The 23,398-nt window shown below is 42.7% G+C and overlaps 1 protein-coding gene across 6 annotated transcripts in view; it reads right to left on the bottom strand.

Annotated features, from left to right (window-relative positions):
* fam131bb (family with sequence similarity 131 member Bb) overlaps positions 1 to 23,398 on the bottom strand; it is a 39,567-nt gene that overhangs the window by 11,597 nt on the left and 4,572 nt on the right. Inside the window, exons 3-5 of one of the 6 annotated variants that reach the window (XM_037784320.1) lie at positions 18,230 to 18,357; positions 2,906 to 2,946; positions 231 to 266 (exon numbers count right to left, since the gene is read on the bottom strand). Coding sequence is in view for 5 of the 6 variants with exons in the window: in XM_037784316.1 (XP_037640244.1) it covers positions 231 to 359 (129 nt within the window). In the remaining variant the exon portion in view is untranslated. The other 5 variants (XM_037784317.1, XM_037784319.1, XM_037784318.1 and 2 more) reach the window with 5 other exon arrangements.

The following is a 23,398-nucleotide window of genomic DNA, read 5'->3' as shown; positions in this document are numbered from 1 at the left end:
CATCCTGATTCCACGTGTACTTTTATTATTCTGCACCGATAGGTCTGCTTGTGCTCACTACCGTGCACCATAAACCGAAAGAGACCAACTGTAAGGCCGAAGGTGGAGGAGGGGGGGTCGTGAGGAGCTCATGGCTAAAGGGTGAGTTAAATCAAATCAGGTGAAAGAAACAAATAGATAGAGGAAGAAGAAAAATAGTATAGACGAAGGAATGGTGTCACAACACTTACATTGATTCCTTCCCATGAAAATTCTGAAGGTCCATGCTGAGGAAGAGAAATAGGAGGAGGGAGAGATGGGGAAAGAAGGAGCAGGAAAGAGTAAGAGAGTGACAGGACAGAGGGAACATTGACGTGCATGGGAGGGGAAATGGGAGAAGACGGAGAGACAGAGGGGGGGATTGCACATCGGACATGCAGAGGAAGAGAAATTAAGAGACGGGATGGGAGAGACAGATACACAGGATTTTCCAAAGAAGGCAAAAAGTCAAGGACCGGAATGACAGGGAGAAGGGAGGGGATTAAACAGGGATCAGTATATTTGTTTAGTTATGTATAGCAGAGTGAATACGCCACGGATGAATGGGTCTCCTCTCTGGTTACATGTGCTGCCAAAAACACTGAAAGCCAGCGGAGTGTGAGTGAGATGTCAGAACGGTATCTGATGCTGCAGATAGACAGGGGACTGGGGGGCTATCGGGAGGGAGGGTGTGTGTGTGTGTGTGTGTGTGTGTGTGTGTGTGTGGGCAGATGCTGGGGACAAAGCAGATAAGCAGCACACCATTCCTCTCTATCAGACACTAACTAGACACTGGTGGGTTAGTGGCTGTGCTGAAATGTTTTCACCTTCCTGTCGATCATCTGCACAGTCGAGGTTGAGCAGAGATAAATTAGTAAATAAACAAAACTGGAAAAATCTCACTGGTCTCCAACATTTATAACACATATATCCTTTCCAATTTTATTTTTCTTAGAATTAATCAATCATGTTTCCTAGCTGCGTCTCCATTCTTATATATTTGAAACCCTGCATTGTAAAACAGCAGTGATGGAAGAAGTACTCAGATAAAGGAATAGTTTGACATTTTGGGAGATATGCTAATTTACTTTCTTGCTTAGAATCGGATGATATATCACTCTAGTTTGTAATTTAAAGCTGGAACCAGCAGCTGGCTAGCTTAGCTCAGCACAAACACTAGAAACGGGGAAACGGCTAGCCTGACTCTCCAAAGTTAACAAAATCCGCCTCCCATCAGAGAGCCAGCAACACCCAAGGTCACCGTTTCTGACGGCTGTCGTCAGGAGATGTGATCCCACTGTACCTATATCTTTTTGAATATCTAGTACCTAGTTTTTGAATATATCTTTAAAGTAACAATATTAAAATATATTTATGTTTTTTAACAATTTAGTTTTATGTGTTTTCTGTCACGTATTTTCCTCATTTATTACACAGGTACAGTGGGGTCACATCTTCTGACAACAACCGTCAGAAATGGTGAGATTTCGGTGTAACACCGGCCAGGAAAAAGTCTGGCATTTAAACCCTGTAAAACCACAATGTTTTTCAGCTTCAGTTTTGATTGAACAAACAAGATATACTGTAGCATGTTAATTAGTGAGCTTTAGATGATTGGCAGATTTTGCTCGCTTTGGACAGAGCCAGGCTAGATGTTTTCCCCCTGTCTCCAGTCTTTATGCTAAGCTAAGCTCACCGGAGAGTGGTAACCTATCAATCTTCTCATCTAATTCTTTGCAATAAAGCGAATAAATGTATTGTCCAAAATGTCAAACTATTCCTCTGGCTTCATGCCTTCCCTCCCTAAATTAGTACCAGTGCCTCAAAACAATACTTGTAAATGCAGTCTGCTTATCACCGCTGGTCAACAGACTGTTGAATGTAAAGACCAGGATATTTAATGCTTAATGACATAATGAGGAAGTGACAACCAGGGTGGTGTTCACTATCTCCATCATGCAGCAGCGTGTATCCAGATAGCTCATGTTAATCGATATCAGCCTCTTTTCACTCCTTCTTTTTCTTGTAATTCTATCTTTTGCTCCTTCTCTTTTCGCTTCCTTTCACTCCACAGGATCTGGGTGTGATGAGAGATTTAACACACTTGAGTGGTAGAGCCGGGCCCCTAGAAGCAGCTTTCCCTATGTTGCTTCCAATAGCCCTGACAACGCTGATGTGTGTGTGTGTGTGTGTGTGTGTGTGTGTGTGTGTGTGTGTGTGTGTGTGTGTGTGTGTGTGCGTGCGTGCGTGCGTGTATGAGGGGGAGAGTGGTTGTTATTTTCCTCTCCGTAGGACTGAAGGGCATTCTGGGTCTCGATGCATAAATAAATTATGGAATCAGTCCACAGTGCATTTGGTGAAGAAGTAGAGTTCTCCACATTTTAGTCCAAAATGGTTCCCACTGCTGTGTCCCGTCTCAGAGGGATCAGTTTTAGAGCACGGGATCAGTAAAGCAGCAGGAGAGGAGCGGTAAAAGGATATCATAATGGTGTGTAAGAAGTCAGGGAAAGAGAGAGTGATGCTTCTGCTGTTTTGCTTTGAACCAGCACTGAGCAGTGACTCTGTCTGATGGACATCAAGCAACAGACGTCATATAGCAACAGCAATGATTGTTCAGTCTTCCAGCTACGCCGCTCCGTCTCATGGCCGGGGAGGTGTAGTGAAAGTTAAGCGACTGACATTGACGTGTGTGGGCTACTTAACTAAATCTACTAGCAGAAGCACCTTGAGTTACAGAGAGCCAGTGGGGTGAGCTGCTGCAGCTCATCATGTAGCTGCCTGTGAAACCGGTTTTTATATCAGCAGCCATGTTGGTTCCTCAGGTGGAGTGGCAACAGTCCACTGTCAGAGGAAGTCAGCTAGAGGGGTGAGCCAGCTGGAGACTTACCTGCTCGCCATCCTTCTGGATTGGCACACCACCGTCTCCCGCTGAGAGCAGGGTAGAGGAAGAGAGAACAGAGAGAGAGAGAAGAGAGGAGGGGAATTAATTTAACTCCATTAAATCTTCACTAAGTATTCATATCATCCATAAAGCTTTGGCTAAAGTTCAATCAGGAAGATCTTTTCTCATGTGTAGTCTTCTACAGGTGCATCATTTGTGGCACTTTCCGTTTCCTGTAATGTCAAAGTCTCTACATTCATGATTGTTTTTTTCCCTTTTATTTTGAAAAACATTTTTTAACACTCCCCATGAAAACAACAGCAAACACACACACACACAAACTATCTCTCCCCTTAACAATAATTTATACGAAGATAGTTTCATAGGGTAGCCGAGTTGTAATAAGAATAAAAAATAAATACATCAACAACAGTAAACACACTTTAAAAACACAAAACAGCATAAAAACTAAAATAATAAAATAAAAACACCAAAATAATAGTTCAATACCGTTTTTGGAAACTGGGTAAGGTTTTTTAAATCTAGCAAGTTACCCGTAACCGTTTTATAAAAACAATCCTACCCACTGCAGCTTTAACTCTGATTTATTTACATTCACAGTTCTAAGGTCACCAACCCACCACTTCCCCATCACCATCATGACCTCTAGGATGTCCAGGAGATTCAAAAGAGTTTCCATCAACTACTTGCAGGCTTTACTATCTTTCCGATGGAGTCTAGTTTGCCAATGTCTTTCTCTCCTTAATGAACTTCTTCTACATGTAAATGCATTTCACTTAATAAAGCACTACAAAGAGTCAGTGGCAGATCATACACGAACCCATCCAGCCAGCACATTGTAGATGGGAGTCATCCGAAATAGACGCTCTCTGTTGGATAAATGAACGTTATTATCCCTCCTCTTTCCTGGCCGTCCAAATCCTAATTACAACACTGGTTTAATTAGAGAGACTGTACTGGTAATGGAGTTTAAACACAGCTTCGGTCTCTAGGTGCCTGCTCTCTGTATCAGAGGGTCTGAGTGAGCAACTCTCAGAGGGGCTCACTCCTGCATCAGCACTCTGCGTGTCTGTGTGTTTGCATGGGTGCTGCTGAGCCAATCACGTTTTTCACAGCTGCATTTGGCAATCATGAGCGATTCCTCGGCAGCTCTGAGGAAACACAGAGAGTTGTTGGCTCTCTGGATGTCCAGTGATGTCTGTGACCCACTGACCCAGTGATTCAGAAACATCAGCTCCACTCTGTCTCTGTTGGGCTCTCAGATATTACCCTTCCCTCTGAACTCCATCCAGTCGCATCAGATCACTGCGAGGGCAGGAGACGAGGGACAGACTTCATTCCAGAAATTGACCCTCTTTACTTGCATGCAGAGAAGGGTGTGCCAACTACAAATCAGGACCACCTCGCTTCATTTGTCAGTTAATAGAGTACCTAAACCAGGGCTCGCCTCAGTGGGCTCATTTCAGTGTTGTAAAGATTGTACAAGTACCGTTATATATCGTCAGTCTGTGATCTTTAACACATCTGGCGTTAACGTCCAGGAGTGATCGAGTGTTTTATTTCCTGGTTCGCTCGACCCAGTTTCCCTCAACCCACTTTGTGTAGTACTCCTATAGTTAGTGTTCTTTGTTTTTCCCTAAATACCTCTGGACACACACAGAAGGCACATGAAGTTCCTGCATGTATAAATAGCTGTACATTACCAGCAGGGTAAATTTACCTTAAAGGGACACTCCACCGTTTTTATATGTCAAAGTCAATTTCCTAGTCACAGACACAAAACTTGTCTTACAAATTGGTGGCGTAACTGGCGTTGAGTTTAAGACATGATCGTTTACAGGAAGGGTCTGCGCCATTTGGATTTTTCTCAGCATTTAATTTCATTTACATGTCACATAGGTATTAATTCCATCTAAATAGGCCGGCCTACAGCTGTTTTTGGCTTTGCTTTGAAGATGAGTACAGTACCCCGATTCATCCACCAGGTGGAGACATAGATTGTGTTTTCACCAAGCGGCAAATGCGGAGGTGCCTAAAACTGCAGTTCCTCAAATGGCCACTTGAGGCTGGCAACAAAAGCGAGTCAATCCCCATAGACCCCATGTTAGAATACATGAAAACGGCTGACTGGAACCGACCCAGAAATTATCCAGAGACATTGGAGTAGCAGCGAAATGCCCTTGAATACAACTTTTGATCACGAAACAGCAAACGTAAGACATAACTTATGGTTATGGTTGTAAAAAGTGATGTTTATTTTTTCTCTTCTTCGCTAGCAGTGCTATTCTAGCACTACTAGGCGCGCATGCACTGTTGGCGCGTTTTTGCAGTTTGTTGCTTGGTGTTGGAATTATGTTTCGTTTGGATGAAAATGGTTATCATGAGCTTTTGGCCGAGCCTCTTCCCGTTATGTGGATATGCAGGATGTATATGTTGCGGCCTGACAGTAAAACATTACACATAGGCCTACTAGCATTTGGGGTCTTTTCCATTGACACGTCACAACTCGTGAACTCTGAGCTTTCAGAAACATTCCACTTACAAGGTTGGGAATACCACGAGAGGCGGGCGTTCATATGAACTCTTCTCGTGAACACGGCCCCATTTGAAGGCACCAAAAGAATAACAGCGTTTCATATTGAATATATTTCTTCCTGTGAAATTCAATTTAGGAAACATAATATAGGCTACTTTACTTCAAGCAACCTACCATTGAAGGGCAAATCACAGCCCCAGTCCCAACAAATGCCAGCCACACTGCCATTTATTGTTTTTACAGTCTAAGCGGTGTTTAAGGGCACAAACAGCAGCTGTTGACGGTACATCCTGCTCTGCTGCAAATCCACCTTTTTTGATATTAAACTGTATAAGCGTGAACAAAGTGTTCCTGAAAAAGAAAGCAGCAGAACGACTCTGGATCAGCTGGTGGTCACCTACCCAAACGGTAGAAATAAAAGAAACTACTTTGCATCAGGACTTGTCATTGTCAGAGAGGGTGGACACATTTATATTCAAGCGTTACTTTCACTATTAAAAATGAACTCTGTGTGACCTCAGCAGGATTTAGTCAGGCGAGGTTGATTTTTGGCACTGAGGAGTGCGGTGTGAGGTGGTTACTTATGGGCTGATATCAGTTAGTCAGAGAGATGTCTCGTTTTTCTGCCTGGGCGGGAGGGAGTGTCCCAGATTTCTTTCCCCATCTGGGTTAAAAATCTGCCCTGCAAACACAAACTGTACATGATCACATATGCACACACACATCCATCGGGCCTACAGCAACATATACAGTATAATAGGGACACACACAATGACACTCCCTCTCTTCCTCTGTTTCTCTCCCTTTCTTTAGCTTTCTCCCCTCTGCATCCTTCAGCCTCCTTTGGCCAATCAGTAGATTAGCAGTCCCCCCCTACCCACACACACACACACACTCACACATCAATCACAATATGGCTCAAGAGTTTTCTGGACTGCAGCAGTAAACTACCACTGGGAAGCCCTCCAGCCTTTACACAGCAATGGACCAGAAACATTCAGCACAGTGTGTGTACCTTTGTAGCTGTATGTATATATAATAGTGCCTCATATGAGATTACATCAAAGCATGTGCTATTTGTGAAGTGAGCCACGAGGATTTGGATGTCTATATTAGTCAGAGTTGTTTATAGTTCTCCGAATATGTGTATAGATGATGGGTCAGTGGTCATTAGCCAGGATCTCAGTGGTTTCTTAAGCCATGGCACGCTGTGTGTTTCTGCACCCGGGTAGGTGATGCTCTTGAGCTCTCAGCAGCGCAGTAAGCGAATGCGTAATTCTGCTTGCGAGAAAGCAGGCAGGATCCCTCCTTGAGGAAGCAGCAACAACAACAGAGCACATGACCAGAGCTCTGAGCCAGCTTTTCTTCCCCTGGCTCTCTCCCTCCTCCCCCGCACACACACAGCGGTGCAGCGCTGGATACCCCCCTGCGGTCATAGGGGAGCCGGGCTTAGCTCAGCCGAGGAGAAGGAGCGAGAAGGAGTCAGGGAGGGAGGAAGGGCGGGGAGATGGAGGAGAAAAAAAGAGGGAGCAGCGCTGCCGGCCGTGCGTAACGAACGACCACAGATCTGCAGCGGCTGCACTGTCAACTCCAGCTCTGACTGGAGTGGCTTGACGGCTCCCGCTGAAGTGGGGAAGCATTTGAGAGTCATCTGTCTTTTTTGTACTCCCAGTGCCCTGCGGCAATAACGCAGAGGAACCAGGGGGGCTTGGTGCTTGTTTACCATGACAGCTGCAGTAGGGCTGGTTGCCACGATGGGGCACCGGCTTGGATGGCAGCCCTCTTGCAGCGATACGTGCAGATGTCGGGTTACTGAGCTTCAGAGTTCAGCAGGAACACAGCTGAGCACCAGAGCCCAGATGGTTGGGAGAGCTTGGTCGAGGAAAATTGAGCTGAGTGTGTCTCACGACCAGGGCTGTCCCGAATACGATTTTTTGGGCTTCAAAGCTTCGGTGAGAAATATTCGATGGTATTCGAAGCTTCGTGGCACGGCTCAGCAGGCTGACATGTTCTTCTGTCTGTCTGTCCGTCTCCGTCTCCCCTGTTTCAGTGCCCGGGACAGTGCTGCCGCCGCGCTACTGTACACACATGCACCTCTACACACAACTAGCGATATCCGTCTGAGAATAATATATGAATAATATGAATAATGAATAATGTTGTGAGATTATTCATTATTTCATGGGCTATTTTGGGATTTATACATTATTATTACATACTTGTATAATAATAAAAACTAAGCATACGAATACGGATTTAGAGGTTGAATATCATGACAATGGTCGAAGCTTTGAAACACTACTTAGGACGTAATCTTCACACACATGCACGCTGACATTCACTTAAACAGGCACTCGAGCACAGCATGAGTTACTGCTATTAGCCTGGTGAAATGGCATTCCCGATCTACATGCCCCTGTCATCGGCACGCCTCATTAATCTGTTAAAGCATGAATGTGGCTGCCATCCTGTGCAGATCTCCATCACTGATACAGGGTAAATAGGTTACAGCAGTCATTGGTGCACTGACTGTGGTACCTAAAAAATCAACAGCGTCTTTGCACAGGCAGCTGCAGCCCAGCATCATCAACTTGATCACTTCCATAAACATCCTAATGGCCTGCTAAATATATAATGAATATTTGGACCTGAAACGGAAAACATGCTGTCATCCGAATCTGTTTAGATGAAGGGAAGAAAACCTGCAGAGGCGGAGGACATCAACCAGTTATGCATACAGCAGGACATCTTTATTTTCTTGCTCCTTGGTATTCAAAGGAGTCTTCCCCTCTTTGAGAACATGGCCTTTATTTCTTTATCAGCACTGAAGTGGTTAGTAGCATGCTGCAGATAACACCGAGACAACCAGCGCTAGTGGTTGCGCACTAATGCTGAGTGCATCCACAAAATGCACATAAATTCACACAAACACACACATGGATCAAATTGTAAAGATGAGATTCTCTCTTTCACAGCATTATGTTTCAATTTCATAACACACACTGTGGCTGAGTCACATTGTTTGCAGAAACGCCTGCCATCATGTGCCCACACACACGCCTCTGATTTCTGATCTGCCACATACACGTACAGGTTGAAAATGATATGTACAAGGGCGAGCACACATATACACACACACACACATACATTTTAATCAATTCCCCTCCCATATGGCTTGTAACCAGGCATCCAGTGACAAGGCAAACCATAATAGCACACAGTAGAGAGAGGCACTCCCATAAATCTGTAGTTAAAAGACCCTATGCTGCTATATATGCTACATGGGAGTCCTTGGGTGTATATTACACACATAGGCCTATATGCTGACACACACCCACACAGGTAAGGGTCATCAGGTCCACCCTTGTCTCTGAGGCACTACATCACTGAGTCATTCACCTTGAATGTGTTCATGTATGCAAGGCTTTTCGGCTTGGACAGAAGCCAATCAATCAGCCTCCACCTCAGTCCGCCAGATTTACCAGTTTACAGGCACACTGCAAACTGGCAAACGCAGGACACGATGTCAGTTGTGTGCTGAATGTCTGTATGGTGTTAGCGGGTAGGATGTTTTAAATTTAATGACAGGGTAATCCCTCTCTGTAATGCAGTAGCAAAAACAGAGTGATGGGACCAAGTGGTAAAGCAACAGTGGTGCCTGTATTACAGGCTGCGCCTGGAGAGTAGACGAGATCAGGCGGCAGCAGCCGGGGAAAGAATACACAGGAAGTCACAGAAATAGTTACATCCTGTTAGATCCATCTTCAGGCTACCTGTAGTTTGCGGACCACATTCGGATTAATTATATTTGTTACACAGAAAATTAGGATTTTCTGCAAAACATGGTGGTTGTTGTCAAAACCAAAGGCCGTGGCACACCAAGCTGGCAGTTGGCCGGCGGACAGTTTGGGGCCGTCGGTGAGCGTTTGTCTGCCTAGTTTTTGCAGTGTGCCCCGCACTGTCGGCTCTAGTCTGCCCGTGTCTGAGTTTTTTCGGCCAATTCAGCATGTTGAATCGGCGGCGGCACCCGTCTGTGAGAGAAATCACTCTGATTGGATGTTCAGCTTAAACGAATCAGCGGACGAGAAGAGAAATAGAAGTGAGGAAAGCAAACCAACGAGTAAAGTCGAGAGGAAAAACACAGAAGGCTCTTTTCATTTTGCATTTCATCTCATCTGATCGTTCAAATACACGGATGTTTTCACAACGACATGGCCATCTGGCATGAAGCTAAGTGGTGAGTGAGAGTGGTGTGAAAACGGTCGGCAAACGCTGATTTGTTTCATGTACGTGTCATAACAACAGCTTGTATATCCACCGTCCTCGGTCTTCAGTCTTCTAGTTTCCTTTTTTGATCGACGAATACAGACTACCGCCACCTGCCGGTGTGGAGAGTTATTTCCTCTCACGCAGGCGCAGAACATCCGTGCTAACTGGCCGTCAGCTGTAGTCTTTGCGGTGTGTTCAAATGCAGCTTGTCGGCCAAAACAAAGGCGACGTGAGGCGACTCAACAGGCGGCCTTCATCGCCGCTAGTTCTCTGATGTCTGGTTGGTGTGTCCCCAGCTTTAGTCGACTAAGATTTCTTCAGTCTGGGTTTTTTTGCTTTTTTCTTGCTGAATGACTTATTTCCAAGAAACGTATGAGCACATCTCTGGTAAACACCAGATTTAAAGTGGTGCTTTTGTGTGATTGTTTATGGAGAAACTCAGTTTTACAGATCTGTCGATTAAATCACCTAATCGATTAGTTTATAAAATCGTATGAGTGTTAGTCGACTAAGATTTCGTCGACAGCCCTAATTTTTTGTAACCACACAAGATATGTTTATCAACAGATTAAACCTTCATTGCACAACATGATACTAATCGCTGGTGATCGATTCTGTGGAAGCCTGGCTCATCTGGAATGAGCCTATATTCACACCCACACATGGGCCTACGCACATATAAATATAGCAGCAAGAGCGCGATCATATAAGAGGCGGATGTAAACTTGAGGTCATTCACAGATCCATGCATGAACACATACATACAAGCGTGAGCCTACAGACACACATACAGACACTCAAGCTGGGTACTGTTTGAGATCTTTTGAAATGAGTTGTATGATACCACAATGATCCTTTTTTTTTTTTTTACAATATTGTGAGAAATAGAAACATGATTTGCTTCAAATAATGATTTACTACAATCCCTTTTTTCATTTAACAATTACAATAACATTACCTATATTACATAGCCTAATGGGCAACATTTTGATTGAAGTCAGGAACTATCTGATCAAATAACAAGCAAACAAGATTATGAATATGAGCAAACATTTGATGCCAGCTTTCAGCACTAGATACTTTAGATACTCTGTACTACAAACACATTTCAGTCAGTAGATACACGTAAACACATAAACACACAAACAGAATAGTGCTTATTGAATCAGTCAGCGGTGTGGCACCTTAAAACTTAAATCTAACTTGAAGAAAGTGAAAAGAGAGTTTGCTTAGAGGCAGCACAGACAGGTGAGAGTTGTCATGATGTCCCACATTCATATCTATAATTTCACCACTGCAGCCTGACCCATAGCCGTTATCTTCACACTGCACACAATGCCCTAAATTATAGAGTGATTAATGATTCCAGCAGCACTCGCAGGTAAAGTGTGACCTGGTAACTGGATACAGAGAAAATGCTTTTGATAGGTATGCTTTTAGCACAATTATAGGTAATAGCATTATCAACACTACATCTAGAAATGTGATCGGCATCATGGTCTCTGTAACAGAATTACGAACACTGTGTTTGACACTTAACAACACAGCTGTGCAGCGGTGGAAATTTGCTCTCAGTGAAGCATACATAAGCTGTGTACTGCATACACACGAGCTGAGTCACTGACAGAAATACAGTCTATAGTTATTTTGCAGTAGATCTCACTGCCTTCTCCTCGCTGATGACGTGAAGAAGAATAATGTGCACCTCCCCATCGACGGCCTCTCAAGGCCTTTTGCTCTCTGAAAGGGATGATGGATGCAGACATCTCATCTGCTGTACATCACTGTGTGTCTTCACCTGAACTGGTAACAGTGGTGGTGAGGGGCAGCTCGGCTAGAGCGTAATGTTAAACCGGTCAGTTTTGCAGTTTTGGTCTTAATCGACTTAGATTTCTTCAGTCAATTAGTCGTTTCTTCTGCTTTTTTCATGCTGAATGACTTATTTCCAAGAAACATATGAGCACATCTACAGTACACACAATATCTAAAGTGGTGCTTTTGTGTGATGCTTTGTGGAGAAACTCAGTTTTACAGATCTGTTGATTAAGGATGGGCAATATGACGATATATATCGTCAAAACTATATAAATATGTCTGTTGTATATATTTTATATAGGCTATAGGCCTGTATTTATTTGTTTTTTCTCTATAATTTCACTTAAAACTGTTTTGTTAATTTGGCACTCAAGTTCTTAAAATGAGAAAATACTCAGTACTTTTCATTTATTAAGTATTTAATTCACACAGGAGTATACAAAAATTAGCTTTACCATGTGGTTATTTCATATAAACTGTTATTGAATTACCAGAACAACATGCTTTATTGTGATATATATTGTTATCAAGATATGAAATGACATATATCGTGATAGAAGATTTTGGCCATATTGGTCTCGGTGTCGATTAAATCAACTAATTGATTAGTCGACAAAATCGTATGAGTGTTAAACGTAAGAAGTATTTCTTTGGTCGAGGACAGCTCTACTTTAAATGATAAGGAATGTATTTTCAGTAGATTCTTTGTAGACTGAACCTTTTTATTGGCAGAGAAACCAATTTATACTGCTGAAGGTGAAAGTGAACAACCCTGGTATTTATGTCAGCCCTCATTTTCCAACTGGGTCTGAATTAACAGCTGCAAACTCACACACACCTACAGTATGAATCCTCACTGCCTACATGTATCACTGTCTGCAACATTTTGCCATGATGCTGCTTTTTTGGCCTAGAGTTTTTTATGTCTGGGGCTTTCTGTTTAAATCAATTCAAACCACCAGACCTCTAATAACAAGTGATATGTAGGGTAAAGAGTTGTCCCTGCAGGGGATAATGCAGATTTCTATGAGTATTGCTACTACTAAAAAGATGCCATTTTAGATTCTTATGTGTCACATCCCCTATGACATCCAAAATAGGGTGGGATTAACCCGAGGCCCCACAATACAATATTATCACGACACTTAAGTCACGATACGATCTCATTGCAATTTTAAACATTTTGCGATATGCGTTTTGCGATAAAATATATTGTGATTTATGTTACAAAAGCCTTTGTTTTCCACAACATTGTATGGACGCAGATCATGAAGTGTGATGGATTGTATTATTTTCTTTTCTCACTCAGAATTGGAAGTTAGCTTTGTCAAGCAAAGTGTGTTCAGTCAACATTGGCTTAGCCATCAACGGTTAATGCTATCTGGATGGTGACGTGTGAGGTGAGCCCTCTTATTCGTAGAGTATTTTATTTTCATACGACACTCCTTACAAATCGCATGTGTTATGTCCATCTTCCCTTCCTTGTTAAAACATCCAAAATAAGTCCAGAGATTTGATTGAAACGCGGATGGCACATTTCTGATTTCTCTCTCCGAAGTCTCCATCTTTGTTTTGATTAACTTCCTGCCAATCCCGCTGACTTTACCCAGGAACGCACCAGAAAAAAAAAACAGCACCATTTATTGGACTGAAAAGGCAATTGTTAGCAAAAAGTTTAATTTGTATTTGCAATATTAATAGTTTATATAATAGAGTGTTACAGGAATGTGGCCTAAAATCAAGACATGAGTTAGCATTTTATCACTTCCAGGTCCCTCGTCTGGAGGACAATGGGTTTTTTGAATGGGTTTTTAGTTAGATGCCTGAAATAAGGTCTGTGGTTAACACAAACTGAAGAGATTTTAATGTTTTGTTCTACTATATAAAATACATCATTAAATCCCACTCATGAATTCTGAAGCTTTTACGTGTCTTAAAAATGGCGGTTGCTAACAAGTGGCTAAATGAGACTAAATGTCAACTCGTCCGCCTTCACATCCTTGTTGTTTATACTCGCGCTCATGCGACCGTGGTGTAGTTCGTTTATAGCCTGACGTTAGCTTTTTACTTCTGACGATTGCATTCACACTTCAAAAATCCCATTGGCTTTTTGTCGAGGGAACCAGGGCAATGCTAACTTCGTGGTTGGCCTACAAAAAGCACTCCATAAAAGATTGATACTTGATGTCCTTGTATCGATACAATATTATATAAAAAATGATATAAAAAATATAGTGATACTATGCTGTATCGATCTTTTCACCACCCCTAATCCAAACTAAAGTAAACAATGCAGTACTTCCTCAACCTGCTGGGTACAGACGTATTACACAGAGGCATGATGTTTGCCATACTACACCAGTGTGTGGGTACAAGCTGATATCACGGCCCGACCATGGAGCACACTCCCCGATATGATGGAGCTGGGAGAGATAGTGTTACCGGAGGGCAGACAGAATACATCAGGGCTACTCCCGTACAGAGACAGATCCAGTCCTACTGCTCCTCCTGTTGATCTCTGCTTGGCAGCGTGGACTGCAGTTGAGAAGCCCGATCAATAACGCACACTAAAGCCATTCTCACCCAGGATAAACACAACCACGCCTGTAGTCTGCTGCTGATTCGGATGCTTACAAGAGAATCACAGACTCAGGCACACAAGCTGCTTGAAAACGGCTGATTTCCCTTCTCTTAAGTACTGTTTATTTAAACATTCATGTCAGATTACAGTGCACACAGTTTAGGATAACATTTGTATTCCCTTAAGTAGATGTACAAGCTCTATTACATGTGATTGACAGGCTACAGTGTACTTCTGCTTTATCACAGCTCTTCATCACTTATCCCTGATTAGAAACTGCTGTTACTGGACCCGCCTTATTGAAATCTTAAGCTTCTGTGATCACTCGTATAAAAAAAGAGCATCAGTATTCAAGTGGCTCACAATCAGATTAATGTTGCACCTTTCCAAAGCCTTCTGCCCTCCTCAATCACATTACTTATAACAGCTGGAGTCTCTGGGCTTTGTAAGGTCTCCTGTCTTGACCTGAGTGTTGACAGAGGATCCGAACCTCCTCTCTTGCTCTGCACTGTGTCAAATACTGTAACCTGGCCGACCTGAGCTGCTGTAAAACACTGTTCCTGCTGTATTTAGTTCACACCTGCATCCCTAACTGTGTCACATACTGTAGTACTCCTTCTTCTGCACTTGCATTATTCTGGATATATTTTAAATCCTCTTCATCAAGAATTAGAATTCGACTAATCGGTCATTTTTTGCTCCTAGTCGACTAAGATTTCTTTATTCGACTAGTCGTTTTTTAATGCTATTTTCATGGTGAATGACTTATTTCCAAGAAACTTATGAGCACATCTTTGCTAAACACAAGATTCAAAGTGGTGCTTTTGTGTGAGACTTTGAGGAGATTACATCAACTAATCGATTAGTCGACAAAGTCGTATGAGTGTTAGTCGACTATAGAGCTGCAACGATTAATAAATTAGCTGTCAACTATTAAATTAATCGCCAACTATTTTGATAATTTATTAATCAGTTTGAGTATTTTTGTTAAAAGAAAAAATAATCAAAATTCTCTGATTCCAGCTCCTTAAAGGTGAATATTTTCTGGTTTCTTTACTCCTCTATGACAGCAGACTGAATATCTTTGAGTTGTGGACAAAACAAGACATTGAGGACGTCGTCTTGGGCTTTGGGAAACACCGATCGACATTTTTCCCCATTTTCTGACATTTTATAGACCAAACAACTAACTGAGAAAATACTCGACAGATTAACAGACTATGAAAATAATCGTTAATTGCATCCCTCGACAGAATTACTGTGGTCGAGGACATCCCTGAATAAAAGGGGGGAAACGTGCACAAGCACACTGGAGTTCCTGGGTGTAACCTGCCTTTGACATTCATGACCCCTGGAAAGGTTATGCACTTTTCAGAGTGACGTAAAATATGCGTTCAGACCGATGCTTCACCACGAATATGTTTAGGAGCCTGATGTGCTTAGTGCTTCATTCATATTTGAACACCAAAGGAAATGTTTATTTTTACCTTTTGAGCATGAGTCATGCTACATACTAAGACATAAGGGACCTGACTTTGCACTGCAATATATTTAAACTATACTCATGCAGAAAAAGACAATTTATACAACCCCTCCCAGTCTTTCCCCACTTAGCAGCAGTCCTTAACATGTCATCTCTGGGTTTATCCAGGAGGGTCCTCACCTGGAAACTACCATCAATCCCACACCCCCTCGCCTGCACGTATTCGCCCCTCCCTCTCCCCCTCTCTCTCCATCACCATCCGTCCGTCTCCCCTCCTCCCTCCCTGCACTGTGCACTGAAATCCTTCCTTTGCTGCTCGTTCATTTATCCCCCTCTATCCCTATTACTCATGCAAATAATAACAAACGCCCCTGACAATGGCATTATCCCTTGTTTCTTTCTCCTCTTTCTCCAAAGCCATACCGCCCTATAAACAAGCACTATCACAGCGCTTCCCTCTCCCGCCTCTCTCTCCTCTCCATCCCTCTCTGCCTCCTACTCACACACATACACACACTGCCAAACAGCATCATAAATCAAGGGATGGAGGGAGGTGGGGAGGGATGCAACCACACACACACACAGTAGCACATTTTAACACATATTGTCTCTGACATCTTGCCTGTATACTGTGTAGCCTACACAGCTTCTGTGACCATAAAACTTACACTGCACAGAGAGAGAAGCAAACACCTCACACACACACACACACATATACAAAGCCTGTCTATACATAGTCTCCCTCGCTCCCCTCAAGACCCCCATCCTCCTCCTCCTCATCCTCCTCCTCCTCCTCCCCCCCAAACCCCCCTCTAGTCCGCAGCGAGAGAGGGAAGAGAAGCGGGGCTTACTCAGTGTCCTGGAGCCGATGCATCCCATGGTGTATTCACAAAGGCCCTGGATACAAGCGTGGAAGTGTTACCCAGACGCCGTGCATTCTCCCTCTTCCTCCTGCGACTCTCTCGTTCTCTCGGCTCTAGCGCTTCTTTTTCTTGCTCTCCTGTGCTCTCTCTTTTTTTCCTCTCTCCCTCCTGCGCTTGCTCGATCCCTCTCTCTCTCCCTCTCTCTCTCTCTCTCTCTCTCTCTCTCTCTCTCTCTCTCCCCTCTGCTCTCTCTCTCTCCGGTGCAGTGTCTTAGAAGAGATCCGGTTAGTAAGTCAGTATGCCTGAGGGAAATAGATTAGGACTAAATAAAGATGAGAAGAGGCATTATTAGCATTATTTAAACAGATTTTTTTTTTTAGTAATAATAATAAGTATCAATATCACCAATATGTTACCTTTAATATGAGATATCAATCCAATTTGCAAGCCATTATCACATTTACCTAAGTTATTGGGACTGACAAAGACAATGTGATTTGATAATTTGTAACCGAGAAAGATCAGAACAACCATAATCTAATGAGAGGTTAAAACAACAATTAGATTGACAGTGTGTGTATTGGGTTGCCACTACGAGATCAATAGCAGTGTGCCGAGAGGGCCGGGCTGCCATTGTTGTAGATATCTCTGCACTGCCGTAATATTGTTGAGCTAAAATGGGGGATTCTCTCTCTGTCTCCCTCTCCTGTGTGCACTCAGCCTAACAATGCACTGCAGCGGTTCCCTCTCTCCTCTCTCCATCTCCATCTCAATCACCTCCTCCTCCTCCTCCTCCTACCTCCCTCACACTGATCACACAAAAAATGCACACCACACAATCGCACGTACACCGATATTAAACAATCCTGGAGAAGAAAAAAAAACAGCTGAGGGTTTTCCTTCGCAGTCGAGCCGCTGCTGCTGAGTCTCCACCTCTTTCTATGTCGTCTCTCTGTATTGATCCGCCCCTCAGTCATCTCTGCACCTATTTCTTCCTATTTCTGTTCACTCTGACTCACATCCCAACATCTTCCTCTATTCCCTCTTTTTGTGTTTGCTCCCCTTGCTTCATTTCCTCCCCCCCCCAAATTCCCCTTTTCCCTGGAGAAACAAATGAGAGTGGCTCCTTTTATCTACAGCTCTCATTTGAGTTGCATCTATATCTGTAACACCACCACACCTTCGCTCTAAATCCCCTTGTCTCGCTTCAGTTTCATATCAACACTTGCTCTCTTCTTTACTTTCCTTTTCTATCCTACCTCCCTATCTTTCTTCTTCGTCCTCTACTTCTGTCTGGGAAGCCCCCCTGCCCTTCTCTCTCTTTTTGCTCATTACAAATTCATATGTGCTGTTTCTGTAAGTGTTTGTCCAGCAAATGACGCAGGAGCAGTCTGGACAGTGAAGAGGTGTGTGTGTGTGTGTGGAGGGTAGGGGGGGACTGCATGCGTGGTCACTCATATTTTGTTGACTTTGGCGAATAAGACAGAGAGGGAAGAGAGCACGACAGATGGAAGGACAGAGAGACAAAGACACGGGCAGATGGGGGGAGTGATGGGACGGAAAGCAAAGAACAGTTGAGTCATGTGCAGGGAGAGGTGTGGAGACGATGCTGTGTGAAATAAAAATAAATAAATTAGCACTCCAGAGTGGACGGAGGAATAAGACAACTATCTACTCAGTTTAAGAGGATGCAAAAAGGGAGATGCAGAGGCTCGGATGTGATGTAGCAATAAAAGGTAAAGCCAGACGTAATAAATCATACATAATCCAGCCAATCCCCGCACTGTGGGTTTATATATAGATGTGTGTTGGTGTCCCACAGGAGCGGAGGAGATGAGGCTGCTGCAGGGGTCAGCTTCACTCAGGGCTGCTGGCTCACATACGCTGAACCTGGTTGGGGAGAAAAAAAAGGTGTATACTGAGTATTTTGTCTTCGACCCCCGTCTCTCTCTCTGGCTCCCCCGTCCATCTGCCCATCACTCTGTGTAAATCACTGTCTGCAAGTCTCTCTAATCCTTCAGTCAGTCTCTCTCTTCGCGCCGCATCATGGCAATTCATGCTTTTTGCGGAAATCCTGATTTTTGCTTGTTTTCTTTGCACATTCTTCTCTATCAAAGGTAGGATGTATTTAACCCTGTGCACAAGCTGGGACAGACTTCTGAGACCCAAACACACTCGCACGCCAGAGCTGCAGCGATTAGTCAGTTAATCGATTAGTCAATCGACTGCCCCCTCTTAGTTGATTAGTCAATTAATCGGTTGTTTTGGTTTTAGTCTACTAAGATTTCTTTAGTCGATTAGTGCTTTTTTATGCTTTTTTTTATGCTGAATGACTTATTTCTAAGAAACTTATGAGCACATCTCTGGTAAACACAAAATTTAAAGTGGTGCTTTGGTGTGATTCTTTGTGGAGAAACTCAGTTTCACTGATCTGTCGATTAAATCAACGAATCATTAGTCAACAAAATTGTATGAGTGTTAGTCGACCACAATTTTCTTTGGTCAAGGACAGCCCTTCAAAAAAGAGTCTGTACAACTGAACTGTTCCATTAAATTATGCAAGTTTATCAATGACTTTGTTCAATACAGTATGATACTCATTAAAGTGGCAGTGGGCAGTATATTTTATTCAGTAATAATTTTTTTAAAATCGTATAAGTGTTAGTCGACTAAGAATTTCTGTTTGAGGACAGCCCTAGTATTTTGATAATCGATTAACTGTATAAGTCAATTTGTAAGCAAGCTTCAGCTTCTGAAATGGGAGACTTTGCTGCTTTTCCTTCTCTTGCATCACAATAAATTGAATATCTTTTGGTTTTGGACTGTTGGTCAAACAATACAAGACACTTTATGATGTAGCCTTGATCTCTAGTAGCGTTGCAACTGACGATTAATCTAGCGATTATTTTCTCGATTAACTTAACTAGTTGTTGGGTCTATAGACCCAGAAAATGGTGAAAAATGTCGATCAGTGTTTCCCAAAGCCCAAGATGACGTCCTCAAATGTCTTGTTTTGTCCACAACTCAAAGATAATCAGTTTACTGTCATAGAGGAGTAAAGAAACCAGAAGATATTCATATTTAAGAAGCTGGAATCAGAGAATATTGACTTTTCTTTCAAATTACTCAAACCGTTGAATTGATTATCAAAATAGTTGCCGATTAATTTAATAGTTGACAACTAATCAATTAATCACTGCAGCTCTATATAGCTGTGTTTTTTTATGACCCCACTGTTTATCAGATGTTTTATAGACCAAGCCATTAGTCGATTAACTGAGGACATAATCTTTGAATTAATAGATAATGAAAATAAACCTTAGTTGTAGCCCGATCACACACATGCACATGCTTCACACACACACATACACACACATATCCTGTATATATATATATATATATATATATATATATACATACACAGAACACCTGTGACAACGTGGTGATCTATGATACGGACCGTCAATGCGGGACAAGGTCAACCACAGAGAGGAAGACATTCTTGACACTAATCTCACTCATGATACATGGGCCGTCCGCAAAGATGCCTGCCAGTCACCGTCTTTGTCTGCTCCTTTTTAACTCTGACAGACACACATTTCTACACTAACAAAGCATGTGCAACTACATGAAACCGCCTTGCAACACATGACACAGACGACTTCTATCGTGTTACCGTCAGCGCGTCTCTTGTTTTCCTATCTGGGGTGATGAAGCTGCGCTGAATTCCAATGCGGCAGTCCCTGTTTAATATTATCTCGGGGACCCACACACACACCTCATTCCTGTAATCAGTGACTTTCATGTACCTGTCACTATCTGTCTATCAGCTCCTGGCTGTTCTGTAGGTTGCACTTCAAGGATAATGAATAACAGCCTCGATACTGTCTCTTTCAAGTCGTGTTCTGTGCTGATGAATGGAAAAGCCCGTTAACAAAGTCATTCCAACGGCCTAAAACAGTCTTTCCCTGGAGATTTTATTATGGTCGCCCAATAAATTTGCAAAATTTCTTCCAGTCTTTCATTTAAGACGTATATTATCTGCAGTACATGAGCCACATGAGGGAGCCTGAGTGTTCGTATTGTTCTGATAATTGTAGCCTACTTATAACATTGAATCTAATATGAAAGGCTAGTGTATGTACTGTTTGTTTTACTGATGAGAGGAAAAACACGAGGCCCTGTTAAGTCCACCTAAATGCATTTATTTCATTTATCAAACGTATCTCTTCGACATGGCTGGTTTACCTACTCAAGATAATATAAGCTGATGTGGAAACGGCGGTAGAAACGGTGAATAACATTCATTTACAAATTTGATTTATAGACTATTGTGAATTGGGTCGTGATGGTTTGTCATTTTTAAAAAGTGGATCCCCAGAAAAAAGTTTGGGAAACACTGCTGATCTAAAAGATGCAGTTTGCCTCTCTATATCTTTATTCTGTGCTGTGCTTAGGGATTCACCGATACCAATACTGGCTCGGATATCGGGCCGCTACTGATTCAAATAGCTGGATCGGATATTTATTTAATTCAAGTTTATGTTTATATACTATATACATTATATACTGTCATTCTAATTCCTGTTTCAGTTTTGACCAATTTGTTGCTGCATTAAAAAGGTTTACATTTCAACTGTAATTCCTGTTAGTTGTGAAGATTTTTTACCAAGTTGGTGGTGTAGATTTATTGTTTTAATAATAAAGAACAAGATAAATTTATATCTATGTATTTATTGGTCACATTTTGTTTTACAAAGTTAGTAATACAATGTTTAAGTCAAGCCTGATGTTGCCTTAAAGGAATGATCAGTCACTTCCACACAGTGAGGCATACAGCCTATTAATTAAACACTGGTATCAGATCGGTACTCGGTATCGGCTGATACACAAAGCTCAGGTATCGGGACTGAAAAAATCGGATCGGTGCATTCCTAGCTCTGCTGAACCTAACTGCTGTTGGTGTGTGTTACTATATGTGTTACTATATGTGTTAATTGGAACCACATGTTAACACATCTGCCCTCAAGGAGCCACCGAGTTAGTTAGTCGAGAATGTGTGTATGTGTGTGTCGAGGAGGAAGGGAGGGTGTGTATCTGACGGGCAGCCTGCATTGGGTTTCACGTATGAAGAAGGAGAGATAATATGTGTGGGGACGGAGAACTGAAGGGATTAGGGGGGGAGAAAAGGAGAGGAAAAGATGAAGGGATGGAGAGAAAGACGAGGGGAATTCTCTCTGGTTTGTTTTTGAGGAGGTAAGGGGCGTAGGAGGCGGGTCGGAAGGAGGGAGAGACATAAATGTTGTTATAAAAAGAGGCAGCCTCTAATAAGGTGTTCTCTAATGACCGTGCTTATGTGATTACCTTTGTTTTAGCCGGTGGGAGATGGAGTTTATGTATATTATTAGTTGATGCTTTGGGCTGGCAGTTCACTGTTTCTAGCTCTTCAGCACACACAGTTATATATCTGTGTGTTTGTGTGTGGGTGGTCTGGAGTCTCTGCGCTCTGTGTGTGTGTGTGTGTGTGTGTGCGTGTGTGTGTGTGTGTGTGTGTGTGTGTGTGTGTGTGTGTGTGTGTGTGTGTGTGTGTTTGTGCACTCCAGCTCTTACACAAGGCAAAAGCTTACGTACGAGGAGTTCCCAACTCTCCTCTATTATTTACAATTCTCCTTCCTGCTCTCCTGCCATCACCCCACATTCTCTCTCGCTACAGCCCTCCTCGTCTAGACCACCACCATCACCACCACCGTCGCTGCTGCTGATGCTGTTTATCCCCAGTGATGCTGCTGTGTCCAGCTTCTCATGTGTCCATTCTCCTCAACAAGCCTATCCGTCTCTTTAAGAGTCATGTCACTATCTACACAGCCTGCTGTCCTTTATTACATCTCTAGCTGATTGCTGTCAAGAGATTCTGAGGGAATCTTCTTCCCTCGAGGCATTTTAAAGTCTGGCCGTACACTGCCACAGTAATGTGTATCAGCCTGACACCTGCTGGGGGGACTGGGGCACTGCAGTCTCACACTGGCTTTGAATGGGAGCCAGTTTGGCAGCAGAGAGTTTTTTCCTCAGGGTGCTGAGTGAGTGAAGAGACCATGTTCTGTCTCAAGTATGCAGGTGCTCATCCTGTCTTAAGTATGCCAGGAATTTCTTCTTGATGGCTTAATGGTTTTTGCTTTCTGGGCACCGCTATCTACATGGCACCTTCTACATTTTATCATGTTTATACTACGTGGGAGAGGATTTGTGCATGCTACATTATAACTTCCTTCATAAACTTTATCTCACATCCTAAACATAAATGATCAGAGATGTGTTTTAGATGTGGAATTGAGGACATCTCTTTGTATTGAAGTTCACACTTTATGGAAAAACACACAAAAATCATAGGAATGAATGCAGAACTTTGTTGATGAGGGAATTTTGGTTATATCTAAAAGAATATCCAAGAAAGTTTTTTTAAAATAGCTGTATGCGTTACCAGGAAGTATATAGTAATGAGATAAAGTCTGACTCCCCTCTCTGTACAACTAAATTATTTTCTGAAAGGAACAGCTGGGTTTCCCTTGAAAAGATCACAAACAGTCTTAGAAAGGGATATAAGACCTTATATAACCCTGTATCGGTGTTGGAATTGTTTTTTTGTCTTTGTTTAACAGTGTGTAACACTTCAGGGGATCTATTAGCAGAAAAGGAATATAATATTCATCACTATGTTTTCTTTAGTGTACAATCACCTGAAGCTAAGAATTATTGTGTTTTCGTTAGTTCAGAATGAGTCCTTCATATCTACATAGGGAGCGGGTCCTCTTCACGGAGTCCGCCATGCTGCTTCTCCATGTTTCTACAGTAGCCCAGAACGGACAAACCAAACCCTGGCTCTAGAGAGAGCCTTTCACATTTTTACATTACCCGAAGGCTATCGTAGTTCTAC

This window comes from Sebastes umbrosus, chromosome 11, assembly GCF_015220745.1.
Source record: "Sebastes umbrosus isolate fSebUmb1 chromosome 11, fSebUmb1.pri, whole genome shotgun sequence".
In the NCBI taxonomy this organism is placed as follows: Eukaryota; Metazoa; Chordata; class Actinopteri; order Perciformes; family Sebastidae; genus Sebastes; species Sebastes umbrosus.
This window is presented reverse-complemented; position numbering and strand designations above follow the sequence as displayed.